At 44.8% G+C, this 15,105-nt stretch overlaps 1 protein-coding gene across 5 annotated transcripts in view; it reads right to left on the bottom strand.

The window, feature by feature from the left end:
- LOC139546645 (unconventional myosin-Ib-like) overlaps positions 1-15,105 on the bottom strand; it is a 144,489-nt gene that overhangs the window by 113,916 nt on the left and 15,468 nt on the right. For all 5 annotated transcript variants that reach the window (XM_071355261.1, XM_071355262.1, XM_071355264.1 and 2 more), the window contains exon 3: positions 11,338-11,453. In XM_071355261.1, coding sequence (XP_071211362.1) covers positions 11,338-11,453 — 116 coding nt within the window. The remainder of the gene's footprint in view (positions 1-11,337; positions 11,454-15,105) is intronic.

Genomic DNA, 15,105 nt, shown 5'->3' with positions numbered 1-15,105 from the left:
CTGAACCCCTGGCCTCAGTGCAGTACAACAGTCCTGTTAGAAACATACAGCTCTGAACCCCTGGCCTCAGTGCAGTACAACAGTCCTGTTAGAAACATACAGCTCTGAACCCCTGGCCTCAGTGCAGTACAACAGTCCTGTTAGAAACATACAGCTCTGAACCCCTGGCCTCAGTGCAGTACAACAGTCCTGTTAGAAACATACAGCTCTGAACCCCTGGCCTCAGTGCAGTACAACAGTCCTGTTAGAAACATACAGCTCTGAACCCCTGGCCTCAGTGCAGTACAACAGTCCTGTTAGAAACATACAGCTCTGAACCCCTGGTCTCAGTGCAGTACAACAGTCCTGTTAGAAACATACAGCTCTGAACCCCTGGTCTCAGTGCAGTACAACAGTCCTGTTAGAAACATACAGCTCTGAACCCCTGGTCTCAGTGCAGTACAACAGTCCTGTTAGAAACATACAGCTCTGAACCCCTGGTCTCAGTGCAGTACAACAGTCCTGTTAGAAACATACAGCTCTGAACCCCTGGTCTCAGTGCAGTACAACAGTCCTGTTAGAAACATACAGCTCTGAACCCCTGGCCTCAGTGCAGTACAACAGTCCTGCTAGAAACGTTTAACTTCACTTCATGCATCATTCAGACTAGGATATACACCAAGATGATAACACAGGGCTTGTGATTCTCATAAGAAGTCTTTCTCTGCTATGAATGATTTTCATCTACTGTAGGTGGGATACCAGTTTAATGAACCTGCTGATATAACATCCCACTCTCTCCCTGTGTTTCTCTCTGTACTCTGTGTGGGAGGGAGCTGAACAGAGTGGTACTCTGTAATACTGGTTAGTCTAAACACCCTCTGCTTTCTACCTCCTACCCTACACCTACCTCCACACACAAACACTGCTTTGCCAACCTCTGCTCTGGAGCGTGTTGTTTCGGGCCTCCCTGAGAGGGCTTTCAGTACCCGAGTCACCATTTCTGGCAGAGGTGTATGTCATCATTGTTCGAATGCAGAACAGTCAATCAAAAGCTTCCTTTCAATAGCTAGTCACTAGCAGGGTTTGCTATTTGATGTGGTTGAAGCCACTCTGTATGCAAGTGCTCCTCTACAGATATTGCAGCTCGATAACACCTGCCTAAGACACTTCTTACTCTATGAAACACGGAGGAATCAGGAATAGACCTTGATACATGCAAGGCTCAACTAGTTTAATGTCATTCCACCATATCTGGCCCAGGGGCTGCAATAATATTATGGGCTGAAGCAGCATGCAGTGACCATGTCATTTTCAGAGCAAAACATGAATACCAGTTTAAATCCGGGGATAAATCCTAACCCTCTCAGCCTTGGGTTGTGGCCCTTGGCAAGATGCTGGACCTGCTCACTGGGTCTGAGGTGAGGTGAGACAAGACTCAATGGTAATGCTCATTACGGAACACGGTAGAAAAACGTTTTGCAACAGAAAATGAAAATTAGTTTCTTATTTGCACAAGTTCAGATAGTACATCCCTCTTGTAAACAGCTTTTATCCATTTTGTGCCTACTGAACACAACCCAGCAGACAGAAAGTTGTGTTGTGTTCCCAGAACATGGTCAGGACATCCTATCTACTCCAGGCCGTCTGCAGACTAAACCATGTGAGTAGAGAGACATCATCTGAACCATGACCTCCAGCACAACTTTGCAAGTGGAAGTATAGTATGCCATATTTGGTGTAACGTGATTACAACACAGGTTTGACATTGGTCTTCGTCTTTCCTTGTTGAAAATGAATGATGGGCTCAGGTCCCAACAATGTAGTATCATCCATAATGAACATAGAAATATATGAATACTAATTGATCCTTGACAAACACTGAAGAATAGGCTAGCTAATGCATTGTGCTCTCTGGGGCTCTGTCATCCTTTCCCGGATCAGATTTCTAACATGAATAATGCCATTGAAACTCTGTCTACATTCCACTACCATCCCAGAGACCCCCATGCTGTCCCACGCTGCTATTCAGAGGGACCTCGTCCGTCTGTCGGGATAGGGGAGAGCGGGGTACTGTGGGCCGTGGGGGGAGAGCGGGGTTGTGTGGACTAGGGGTGTTCCGATATGGCCATACTCGTATCCGTAAATTGAGAGTTGATAGTCAGATCTGATGATACTCGTGATCTGAAAAAACGTAAGTGTTTTAAAATGCCTAAGTACAGTAGATGTTGGCAAAATACCTCAGCACAAACGCTGCAGATTAGGAGCAGCATGCGGAAGGGGTGTGTGTGTGTCCTCAACTTGCAGCGGGCAGCCAAGTTTGCTGTCATTCAGTTAGAATCTGCATTTCATATTTTTTCCCTTCCCTTGCCCCACTTGTTAGATATTATGCACATTGATAGCTTGATCACAAATGACTTCGCCATGTGATTTATCATAGTAGTAGGCAGCATCAATCTAAATTATCTGATGGAAAACATGCAAAGAAAATTGATCGGGTGAAATTGAGGCGAGTGGACAGAGAAATTCAGCTTCACTCTATCCAATCAGAGCAGCAGGATCAATTTACAGCCCACTCTTCTCTTTACAGACAGCAAGTTGAGTTATTTAGACCACATAGAACATCGCACGACTGACTGGCATTAGAAAGATGCGTGCTGGCACCCAAAAATTCCAATCACGGATACTAATCTGAAAATTGCCCATATCGGTTACGATACTCGTTTTGTCCGACTACTAGGAACACTGCTAGTGTTGGCCATGAGGGGAGAGTGCGGTTGTGTGGGCAATGAGGGGAGAGTGGGGTTGTGTGGGCAATGAGGGGAGAGTGGGGTTGTGTGGCAATAAGGGGAGAGTGGGGTTGTGTGGCAATAAGGGGAGAGTGGGGTTGTGTGGGCCATGAGAGGGCACCAGGGTCTCATTACCTACAGCTGTTACATGATCCCTCAGGGGACACTAAGCTGCCCTGCCTGCTGTACAACCCACCCCCCACACTCCCCAGGCCCAATCCCCACCCCCCACTGTACCGGCCCAGCGCAATCTGTGCCTGGCTGGCAGGCTGCCTGGACACCACTGGGATAATACAAAACACAGGACACACCATCTGCAAGGCCACTGCAGGATAGATTACCAATTAATCCATTACTTTATAAAGACCATGATGAGTGTTGAAGGGGCAACACCTGCCTTTTAATATACGAGCAGGGCTCATTAAAACAGACACACAACATTTGTCATTTGGTAGCCGAGGGAGGAGGAGGGCTACGTAAATAGATGCCTTCTGGTCTGTGGTGTGGTCTGGTCAGGGCGATACAGACTGAGATCACTGCTCTACCCTGTAATGGTCTCTGATGACAGTTGAACCCAATAAGAGACAACTTAACCCTTTAGAGTAGGACCAGGCCGGGAGCACAGCTGCAGCCTTTTATAGTACCCTCCTATGGCCCCTTCTATCCCAGGGGCCAGGCCCTGGTGTGTACAGAGGCAAGTGTGAACACGAGGAAGTACACTATAGGGGAGGTTTGAGCGTATAATGATGTAATAGTACTAGAGGGTAGCGTTACCTGTAGTAAGTTCCATATTACACGGACCAAATATAAACACAACATATAACGCGTTGGTCCCATGTTTCATGAGCTGAAATACCTTTTTTTCAACTCTGGACTTAGGCGACCCCAAAAAACACTTAGACAGGCCGCAGACCGCAGTTTTCAATGGCAGAAAGGTCCTTGTATCCACACACTGGGCCCAGCCTAACACATTCCTCAGAGAACAGAGAGTTTTACTCATTGTGAGTTATGTTATGCTAGGTCTATTCATAAAACAATACATGTTATTAGATTGGGTTGAAACTCCTCTCGATCCAGGCAGTTTTCAGGGAGTGGAAAATCTGGAAAGAGAACTACCTCATTAGGGACAATAAACTGAAATGAAATGTTTTAACACATTTAACAGCGCAAAATATTTCCAGCCAACTTCTCATAGACAGGGTATTTCCTTAAGCAGAGCAGGCATCTAGCCCGGCCATAATAAAATGACAGTGATGGGCTTGGCTCTTCTTTAGAAACCACAGCAGGAAACAATGCCTGGATCACTGCATAACAATGGACAGAAACCTCAATATATCACCAGTCATTATGGAACGTCATGAAGTTCAACAGTCAAGCCGTATTGCCTAATCTCGTGTGTAATATTAAAACTCAAATAGAACAATAACCCAGCTGGAAAATGTTTAGTTAAGAGCAGAACAGAGCAAACCAAGCCAAACAGAGCTAGAACAGATGATTGTATGTGTTTTCACAAAACCATCCCATTCAAAACAGGCATGGGCATAGACAAAAACATAGTCTAAAATCCATAACCGTGTGCTTTACATGTTGGCATCATTGAACCACATCTGAATCCCTAGAGACTGAAGTGGAGGGAGACTAAACTGCCTGTAACTTCGCCACTCCTTGGACAACCCCAGGACTGGTCATAAAACTGAAGGTGACTACACCAGGGGTGGCCTACCACCTCCCTCTAGGATGGCCAACCCTGGTCATTAGAACCACACCACAGCTCACTGCCTGTTAAACCCCAGGCCACACAGCTGCAGACACCTCGTCTGTGGAGCTTGAGGGGGCCTATAGTCTTTTAACAGTCTCAGGCTAGAGCTTTGGATTTCTCCTCCTCACTAGCTAGAGTGAGAGTTAGCAGACTATACAGTTTTAAGATGTTCATTTAACTAGGCAAGTCAGTTGAGAACAAATTCTTATTTACAATGACGGCCTACACCGGCCAAACCCGGACGATGCTGGGCCAATTGTGCGCTGCCCTATGGGACTCCCAATGACAGCCGGCTGCGATACATATAAAGTTGTATTTATATGCAACAGCTTCTGTTTATTTAGTTAATGACTATACCTGCTCCTTCCATTCCTAAAGATGAATCTTTAAGAGATGAGTGGAACTGAAACACTGGCACTGAAATGCGTGCCAGTTTTCCCTACAGTGGCAACACCAATGGCCAGGGGGCAGCCAGGCAACCTGGGTCATGCTCATTAGGCACGGAATGGAAAAAAAGTGGTACTAGGAACATGCACGTGTCCAATAAGAAACACTTGCTGTCGTTTCTGTGTGCCCTAATGAACAGGACCCTCAACCCTGCATGACACAGCTGTGGTCTGCCCATTAGTTTTGTTCCTACTGATGATTTTAGGGTGTTTAAGTCTAATGAGGATCAACTAGAGGAGATGAGGGGTTATGAGGATTCTGAGGGAGAGGGGAGCAGAAGATGGAATCAGAGAGGAGAGGAAGGTTAGGGTTTGGAGGGGAGCAGAGAAGAGAGGCTCACACACACATCGCACCGAATGTGGATCGATCGTTCATCTGCCGATCGTTCAGTGCACTGGGACCACCCGATGTAGATTTCTGACTGCCAACAGTTTTCACATGATTCTACATGTAAAATCGGTGCGCACTCAGTTTGCAAATTACATTCAGGAGGTGCTAAGTACTCTCGGCCAGCAAACACTATTGGTGAGTCTGAGCCCTTAGGGTTTGGAGGGGAGCAGAAGAGGGGATAAAAGCACAGAAGAGGGGTTACGCTTAGGAAGAAAAGGACCAGAAGACCTCCCTATGTTACTTAAAGCCTAGCACTGATCTCCTTTAGGCTAGCCTAACCAATCAGAAAGCCACAATGGCCCCAGCCCTGCCTGGAAAATCAGCTTCCAAACCCACAAACACTAATGAAAAATGGGAAACAGGACCCATTTCTGGCATGGGAAAAGAGCATTGGTTTGGAAAGAGCAAGGTCTGTGAATGAACACCTTGTTATTGTTTATTTTTTATATATATATAAACAAGTGTCATGTTGCTTAAATCAAGTGATTGGAACAAACGAACCATGGCACATTATGGTGAACGGATGTGGGTGGGTTCTTCCCTAAATAATTGAAAAGTTATTCTGTCAGCTCTACTAATTTTATAACTCTTTAAGTGAGAATCAATCCATTGAGGAGTGAGTCAGGATAATCATTTAGACAGTAGGATCAAACCATGCATGGATTAATTAACTAAAGGCTTCTTATCATCCATATAGTCACGATTATAAAGTCACGCTTATACGTCAGGATGTGTGTGCGTAGCGAAAAAACGTTAAATATTGGACTCCTTTTTGTTAACATTTGAGCCTTTAATTTTGTATAAAAACACTATATACAGTATTCAGACCCCTTGAATTTTTCCACATTTTGTTACAGCCTTATTCTAAAATCAATGAAATAGTTTTCCCCCCAATCTACGCACAACACCCCAAAATGACAAAGCAAAAACAGTTTATTAACATTTTTGTTAATTAAAAATGCAAAACTGAAATATTACAATTACATAAGTATTCAGACCCTGTACTCAGTACTTTGTTGAAGCACATTTGGCAGTGATTACAGCATCAAGTCTTCTTGGGTATGATGCTACAAGCTTGGCACACCTGTATTTGGGGAGTTTCTCCCATTCCTCTCTGCAGATCCTCTCAAGCCCTGTCAGGTTGGCTGGGGAGAGTTGCTGCACAGACATTTTCAGGTCACTCCAGAGATGTTCGATCGGGTTCAAGTCCGGGCTCTGGCTGGGCCAGGACATTCAGAGACTTGTCCCGAAGCCACTCCTGCGTTGTCTTGGCTGTGTGCTTAGGGTCGTTGTCCTGTTGGAAGGTGAACCGTCGCCCGCAGTCTGAGGTCCTGAGCGCTCTGGAGCAGGTTTTCATCAATGATCTCTATGTACTTTTCTCTATGCAGCCCTAGGAAGAGTCTTGGTGTTTCCAAACTTCTTCCATTTAAGAATGGAGGCCACGATGTTCTTGGGGACCTTCAATGCTGCAGAAATGTTTTGGTATCCTTCCCCAGATCTATGCCTTGACACAATCCTGTCTCGGAACTCTACCAATAATTCCCTCGACCTCATGGCGTGGTTTTTGCTCAGACATGCACTGTCAACTGTGGGACCTTATATAGACAGCTTTGTGCTTTTCCAAATTATGTCCAATCAATTGAATTTACCACAGGTGGACTCCAATCAAGTTGTAGAAACGTCTCAAGGATGATCAATGGAAACAGGATGCACTTGAGGTCAATTGAGTTTCATAAAAAAGGTTCTGAATTCTTATGTAAATAAGGTGTGTTATTTATTTGTAATACATTTGCAAAAATGTTTTTTTTTTTTTTTACTGTTTTCGTTTTGTCATTATGGTTGTCACGACTCCTGCCGAAGGTGGCTCCCCTTCCTGTTCGGGTGGCGCTCGGCGTCACCGGCCTACTAGCTGCCACTGATCCCTTTTTCCCCTTTTATGTTTATTGGTTTCACCTGTGTGTAGTTTAGATTGATTGGTTGGGCTTTATTTACCAGCCGGCCCGCCTGCTGGTTGTGCGGGATTATTTTCGATGTACATGTTGTACACGGCTGTATGTCACGGTTGTCCGTGTGTTTGGGTTTTGCTGGACTGTTTAAGTCCCCCGTGTTTAGGGCATTTATTTTTGTCAGCGTCTGTTCACTGTTGTGGTGGAATAAAAAGTACGCTACCCTGAACTCTGCACCTGACTTCTTCCCCACTACACCCCGGGCGTTACAATGGTGTATTGTGTGTAGATTGCTAAGGATTTGTTTTAAATGTAATCCATTTTAGAATTAGGCTGTAACGTAACAAAATGTGGAAAAAGTCAAGGGGTCTGAATACTTACTTCCCTGTATGTGTGTGTGTCTGCGTGTGTGTTCTTTTTTTCTATGTAAATACCCAACGCGGCCTTGGGTCGCAGGCCTGAAGGACCACTTAGCTGAGCAGACCTGAATGTTTGGAGATCTTGCTAAGATTTACTTATTTCATTTAAATCAAATTGTTTTACGGCTCGGGTGACCTTTGAAAGCACAGTTTGGCGTGGTAAAATAAACAGGGTTTTCTGGAGGAGTGGCTCATTCATCTGTAAACTAACTAGTCAAAACTACATCCCAAAAGGGACCCTAATCTCTATAAAGTGTACTAATTTTGAAAGGGGCAAAGTAGTGTGCTATATAGGGAATAGGGTGCCATTTGGGACGTGCACACAATGATGCTTTCCTCTCTATTACGTTGTCGACAAGCTGCATTAATACCCACTGCCTATCCTGTTGGGCTGATCCAACTCTCCACTTAGTCATATAGCAAGCCCACACTGTTGTCTTTTGTCTCGTAGATCTGATAATGGTAATCAAGGGAAATGGCTGTAGATTAAAATCAACACCATTCCAAATAGTGGCCTAGGTACTACTGGACCTTATTCATAAAGCATCTTCAAGTAGGAATGGTATGTGCTTTTCCTCATGCAGTATCAATATTCTAGAGCATATTTCTATCACATAGCTTGCATAACTTAGATCATTAACTCAAGCGCAAACCTCCCGGTCTGCAAACTCAGTGAAATTCCATGGCCAAATACATATTTGCCTGCTCTGTTTTGAATTTCAGCTAAGCTAAGGAAAATACATAAATGTTCTATTCAAATTGGTTTCCCCACCACAGATTACCATCTCCAGCTGCCTTGCGGGATGTTTTTTACTTCATAAAACACAAGTATGTTGATCATCAATATCATCCTTCTGTGACTGCATTTTCTCTGCCTCTGAAAATGGTGAATAGAACTTAAGATCGTATCTAAGGAAGCAAAATGGCGGAGCATCCGATGAATATTGTTTGTGAATCATGATCCTCAATTACTTTCAAAATTGTCATACAGAATCTCAAGTAACACTGAGCTGTAGCAGTGACTGACTTTTCCAGTCATGTTCAGCCCTGAATATGGCATTTCCTCAGTTTTCAGTGGCGGTGAGACCGTGACAGACAGGTTTAACATGTGGCAGTGGTCTGGACTCAGTAGTCTCATGTTACACAGAGCTGGTGGTAAGTCAGCAAAACAAAGACAAGTCCAGATGGCCTGATAGGGACAAGATTAAGATCGATGTTATGGAGCGTTTTGGTTTGGGCCACGACAGACAGCCACTTCAGGAGAGGGACTAATCCTTTAGGCTGAAACCAAACTAGGGGTTGTGTCTCTAATGACATCTTATTCTCTAGATAGTGTACTACTTTTGACCAGGGTCCATTGGGCACTACATTGAGAATAGAGTGCCATTTGGGACGCATCCTAGGAGAGCAGTGAACTGTTGCGCTGTTCAGCTGTGTTTACAGTATATACTACTATATACTCTATATACTCCTCTTAGTTAACAGTTTAGCATCAGGTGAGATTTTCCTGCCATGTTATAACTCTTGACTATGAACAAGAAACTATGTCTGACTAGCAAAAGATATATAACATACAGTACATTCAGAAACATTGGGACAAGTTGAGTCAGCGTTTTACATGCATGTTGTGTCACCTGGATCTGCCCCCAGCCGATACGGATAACCAGTTAAGCCTAGATTGGCATCTTTCAACATAACCTGTCTTTCTGAGAGGATTTAAGAGAGCTGAAAACCTACTGAGTAGCAACCTTGACTGCAGAATGTTCTGTAGGAAAGGATCAGACATGGCACTGGGAGATGCTGATTGAGTAAGGTGGACTTAATGTACGTATAATGACAGACAACACTTTAAACCAAAGATCAGTGTAAACTATAACAGGTTGGGGGTGGGTGTGTGTGTGTCTGCATCTGGCAACTGTTACTTAAGCTGTAATCTTTACTGAGAGGAATGAAGCGTTGACTGTCCAACTCCTCTTTACTGTTCAATGGGCCCTATGATGGCCTGCAATGGTGCATTGTCTCAAGTTGAGCCCGGAGCCCCATGGGCCTATAAATCCAGGGCCTCGGTTATCACTCTCTCCCCATCTAAGAGCTCTGTTTCTGTGCCGTGATGGGCAAAACAGGTGCCCTGGATCAGCCCAGGCATGGCTCCAGATCCAAGAGCAATGTGGGCCCTGGCCTCTGAAGGCTGATATCAGCATTAGAGAGGAAGTAGAGCACTTATTTTAAACAAGAGTGATGAAGCTAGTGGAAGAGAAACTGCAGGCGAAGAGAAAGACTGAACAGAGAAGCAGTGGGTCTGGAGACCGAGAGAGAATGGAAAACATCCTTTAAGGAAGGAGATTGCCAAAAGAAAAAGCTGGACACATCTGTCCTGTTTGATTGTCCTGCTGTCTGCTGAGTCACAGCATGTGAAGAGAAAGAGGGGGTTCTGGAACAGGAGCAGGCCCTTTGAAGCGTAAGCTCTAGTATAAATAAAATACCCTTTCATTTGTCTGGCTGTCTTTCTGTGAAGAGCCTGTCAGTGCTGGAAAAGCTAAGGGATCTCCCCAACTCCCGCCCTCCCTCTCTTTCGCCCTCCACCCATGGAGTGTCTGCTCCAGCCTACGGCAGGCATGGAAGCTAATTGACGAGTGTTGGCCTTTGTTTTACCGTGTCAGAGCAGCAGGACCAGCAGGGCGCCTACTGTGTTTTACCGTGTCAGAGCAGCAGGACCAGCAGGGCGCCTACTGTGTTTTACCGTGTCAGAGCAGCAGGACCAGCAGGGCGCCTACTGTGTTTTACCGTGTCAGAGCAGCAAGACCAGCAGGGCACCTACTGTGTTTTACCGTGTCAGAGCAGCAGGACCAGCAGGGCACCTACTGTGTTTTACTGTGGCAAAGCAGCAGGACCAGCAGGGCGCCTACTGTGTTTTACCGTGTCAGAGCAGCAGGACCAGCAGGGCACCTACTGTGTTTTACCGTGTCAGAGCAGCAGGACCAGCAGGGCACCTACTGTGTTTTACTGTGGCAAAGCAGCAGGACCAGCAGGGCGCCTACTGTGTTTTACCGTGTCAGAGCAGCAGGACCAGCAGGGCGCCTACTTTGTTTTACTGTGGCAGAGCTGTGCAGCAGGGCCTCTGGGCTGGCTCCGGCACCGCTGTGGAGGGACAGGCAGATGGCCACCTGCTGGAGGGGTTCTGAGAGGAGGCCCCTCACTACCCAACTGTCTGTACCCCAAAACAAGGTCTAGTGTGTGGGACAGAGCACAGCACGTCCTCCATCTCATTACTGGTTAATTTGGTTGAACTGTAGTTAAACCATTCTGGTCCTTGGAAATCACAATGGGAACAGTAAACTGAACAGTGAACTCAAAAGGAGGCGAAACAAAAACCTCTCCGCCAACCTACATTGTCTGTTGGGCTCAAATGTGTCTGATTGTGTGCGCCAATCAATGCCGTTCACTTGTGTGTTTGACATTTTGCCTGAAACATCAGGCATTTATAAACAGGGGCTTTGTTGCCTGTGGCCTCAACTTGGACAAAAATACGCATCCTACACAACAACATGCCAGCAGTGGGGTGGAGGTAGATGGCTCTACACAAAGATAGGGTGGAGGAAGGCACTCACATGTGTGGGCTGAGCTCGTAGAAGTTCCTGTTGCGATACTCCTCCACCTTCTGTGGTGTGTAGATGGGGAGAGACCTGTAGGGGTTCATGGAGATCACCACACTGCCGATGTACGTCTGCAGAGAGAGGGAACAAGACACCAGGGTATGATTATTAGACATTAGATATCACTACGCTGTCTATGTAGGTCTGCAGAGAGAGAGCGATAAAGAGTAGAGTGAGAGACATCAGGGTGTAATGGATTGACTAGTGTTCAGAGAATCTCTCTCAGGTAAGACATACTGCTATGGTGTCTGAAAGTGATGTCTTGCTCAGCTCTCAGGGAAGCACTGAGGTGAGATGAGTTTCATTTTTGTATCCTCAGCTCTTCCCAGCTGGGAATTCTATCCTGCTGCATTGTTCAGGCATGCGGGAGCTAGAAAGGAGTGGAAAGAGCATCAGCAAGGGAGACGTAAAATCAAAGGGAAAATGTCTGGAATCCTGGGATGCGGCTTCTACCATGACACCCATATCAGAGGGGGGTCTGGTAGATAGAGGAATGTAGGGGTGGTGGGCACGAGAAGAGGGGGGTCTGGTAGATAGAGGAATGTAGGGGTGGTGGGCACGAGAAGAGGGGGGTCTGGTAGATAGAGGAATGTAGGGGTGGTGGGCACGAGAAGAGGGGGGTCTGGTAGATAGAGGAATGTAGGGGTGGTGGGCACGAGAAGAGGGGGGTCTGGTAGATAGAGGAATGTAGGGGTGGTGGGCATGAGAAGAGGGGGGTTTGGGTGAGGCTACATCTCCAAATGGTGATGGCTGATATTAAAGGCACTGGACTCAAGTCATTGAAACAGATTTTGTCAGAAAGAAATGGGTCAGCTTGATGCAGCCGGGTCATTCTTTTAGTGCATTCTCTATGTACAGTACATCTTATTTCTATAAATTATGATCGAGAAAAACATGAACTTATGAACTTTGTCATTGTTGCTTAGAGTATGTTAAGAAAATTATACATAATAACGTCACATTTGGCATCTTTCCCCGGCTCCATGTATTTCTGCAGTGTGAGACTGACGACAGTACGCCATTTCTGAAAGAATCAGTCAAACTGTAAACCTTACATTGACAGAAGAGGACCACACTGCATTTTCAGGTGGTTCTAAACAACTCCTGATCCTCTCCACTCCCTCTGTTAAAATGGAAGTTATATAACCCACTCAGAACAGGAGACCCAGACCTTTCCAAGGCAACACCACATCCCACTGCCTATTGTCAAAAAGTACATGGGAGGCATAATCGACTCTTTGGAGAACCCGAGGCGAGAATGGACAAGACAAATGGAGTGCTCAGAATAAAAGCAAACACTGGGTTGGTAGGTTCACTGCTAGACGACCAAGTGTGTACAGGGCCATTAAGGCAAAGTTAAGGCTGACGCGACAATGGCCCTTTTTAACAGGAAAAGCACGCAAGTACACACACTCCCATGCCCTCTCTCAGCCTCCCATAATGAGTGCATGTACACTCCCTTCTCCCCCTGAATACCTCAGATAATTGTGGTACAATGGGACTGGAGGGATATACAGTAGAGAACATTATCAGGACTTAAGAGAAGGGAATTCTTAGTGTAAAAAAATTCTCCCTCAGCAAGTGTTAAACTGGGTTTAGTCATAACTGAGTCATAGCTGTTATATAATTTAATATATTCTCAAATGTATTTGACACTCACATTATGCTTTAATGTTTTATGGCAAAGAAAACAGGGGCTTTCCAACCACAGGGACCATTGACCCTAACTGAACACCAGAGTCAATAATAATAGTAACCATATCACTGTTAGTCCCATTATATAAGTGTGTTGTCGTGATCTCCCATATAAAAAAAGGGCAACTTCAAAAACTAGTTCTTTCAAGGATGAAAGTTAAGCAGTGCTGAGTAAATTACAGAGAAAGGGGAAATGTCTTCTTGCAGGACTTTGTAATTACAAGTTCCAAACAGTAAAAGAAAATACTTTGCTTCCTCATTCCAAGCTAAGCATTATAATCCAGACATCACAGTCTAACATTCCCATTAGATCTAAGCTAAAACAGCAAGACCTTTAAAGGAATATGTATAGTCAACACAGAAGAAATGTCATGCCTAAACTGACATTTAAATGTGTGTTTGACTTGGCTCATCAAAATAAATGATGACATCAGAAGGGGAGCGGTCGTAGGATCAAAAAAAAGGGTTGGCACTCATAGAAATCAGATATTTATCACAGGAATCAAATATTTTCTTCTAAATCTCTGAAAAATAAAACCATTGAGGTTGATGTTGTGGGCAGGGTGTCATGTACAACCGGTAAGGAACGAAAAGACCCAGTAAGATTCACCTCATGAATGAAAACATCTGACACCATAACAAGTACTAGGGACACTCACCTAACGGGCCTGTAGGGATTAGTAGCTAAATGTTTGCAAATCCCCCCTGGTCAGTGGAGGTGGAAGACCCCACCCAAATGTTACTATTACTGTACTACTTGTATCACTATGAGGTAGAGCAGAGGTGATAAAGACTATTATAAACTGGTTGGTTAAAACCCTGACTGGCTGACAGCATACCACGGGTATGACAAAAATTATTTTTACAGCTCTAATTACTTTGGTAACCACTTTATAGTAGCAATAAGGCACCTCAGGGGTTTGTGGTATATGGCCAATATACCACGGCTAAGGGCTGTGTCCAGGCACTCTGTGTTGCGTCGTGCATAAGAACAGCCCTTAGCCGTGGTATATTGGCCATATTCTACACCCCCTCGTGCCTTATTGCTTAAACATCTTCCCTAGACCATCGTTCCTTGTCAGCTATAGCACTTCAGTTCCCTTAGTACTGCTTTAAAGAGAGCCGTAGCTTACTTTCTGGCTTGTTGTGGAAAGATTAAAAACCAAGAATGAACCATAAACTGTCCATGTCAAGAAGCAAGGGTGGATTAGGTGTTCCTGAGTATTTGTATTACTTGTCTTATAATGCAAGATACCTATTGTCATGGGTTTAGAAACATGGAGGAATAGTAGGCCGCTGGGAGTGGCTAGAGAAACATTCTAACAGAACATAGCAATTTGATCTCCATATAATCATTACGGTATTAGCTCAAGTTCCACTGGAAAATAGATAATCCACTACTTGAGTTTTCATGTGAAGTGGCAAAGATACGTCATAAAAGGTTATCAATGGAGCATCTCTCCCTTCATGTCCAATATGTTTACAGCAGAGGGAAAGACATTGGTTAATATTACCTGCCAACGCCAAAACATCAGTCAGGTGGAGCAGGTAGTAAGGGATGGTGAAATCAAACCAATGAAAGAGTTGATAGCAGAGTTTGGCCTGAATTATATACAATTTCTACCCTATTTACAGATCAAAATCAATAACACAATTATTTCTCAAAGGGTATTGATGTGGGATCTAAAAGTGTGATGGACAACAAACAGAGTTGAGGGCTGCTATAATGGGAAGGGAACGGTTTCCGCCTTATACAAGCTTGTTGGCCTCTCCCCAAACAACTCAGTTACGTTGGGAACAGGACTTGGGTGCATCTCTGACCGCAGTACAGTGGGATGCAATATGGAAAAACACAACATCGATATCCCAAATGTGTAAGGTATCAAATTAATGTTTTGCATATTACACCTCACAGGTTGAAAAAAATGTATCAACTCCTTTCAGATTTGGGTTGTTATGGCTGCGGTGGGGTTGGTACACTAATGCATCTGTTATGGAAATGTCCAGCTGCTAAAACATTTTGGACCG

The sequence above is a fragment of the Salvelinus alpinus genome, chromosome 20, assembly GCF_045679555.1.
Source record: "Salvelinus alpinus chromosome 20, SLU_Salpinus.1, whole genome shotgun sequence".
Taxonomy (NCBI): domain Eukaryota; kingdom Metazoa; phylum Chordata; class Actinopteri; order Salmoniformes; family Salmonidae; genus Salvelinus; species Salvelinus alpinus.
Note: the sequence above shows the minus strand (reverse complement) of the source record. Positions and strands in the feature narration are given on the sequence as shown.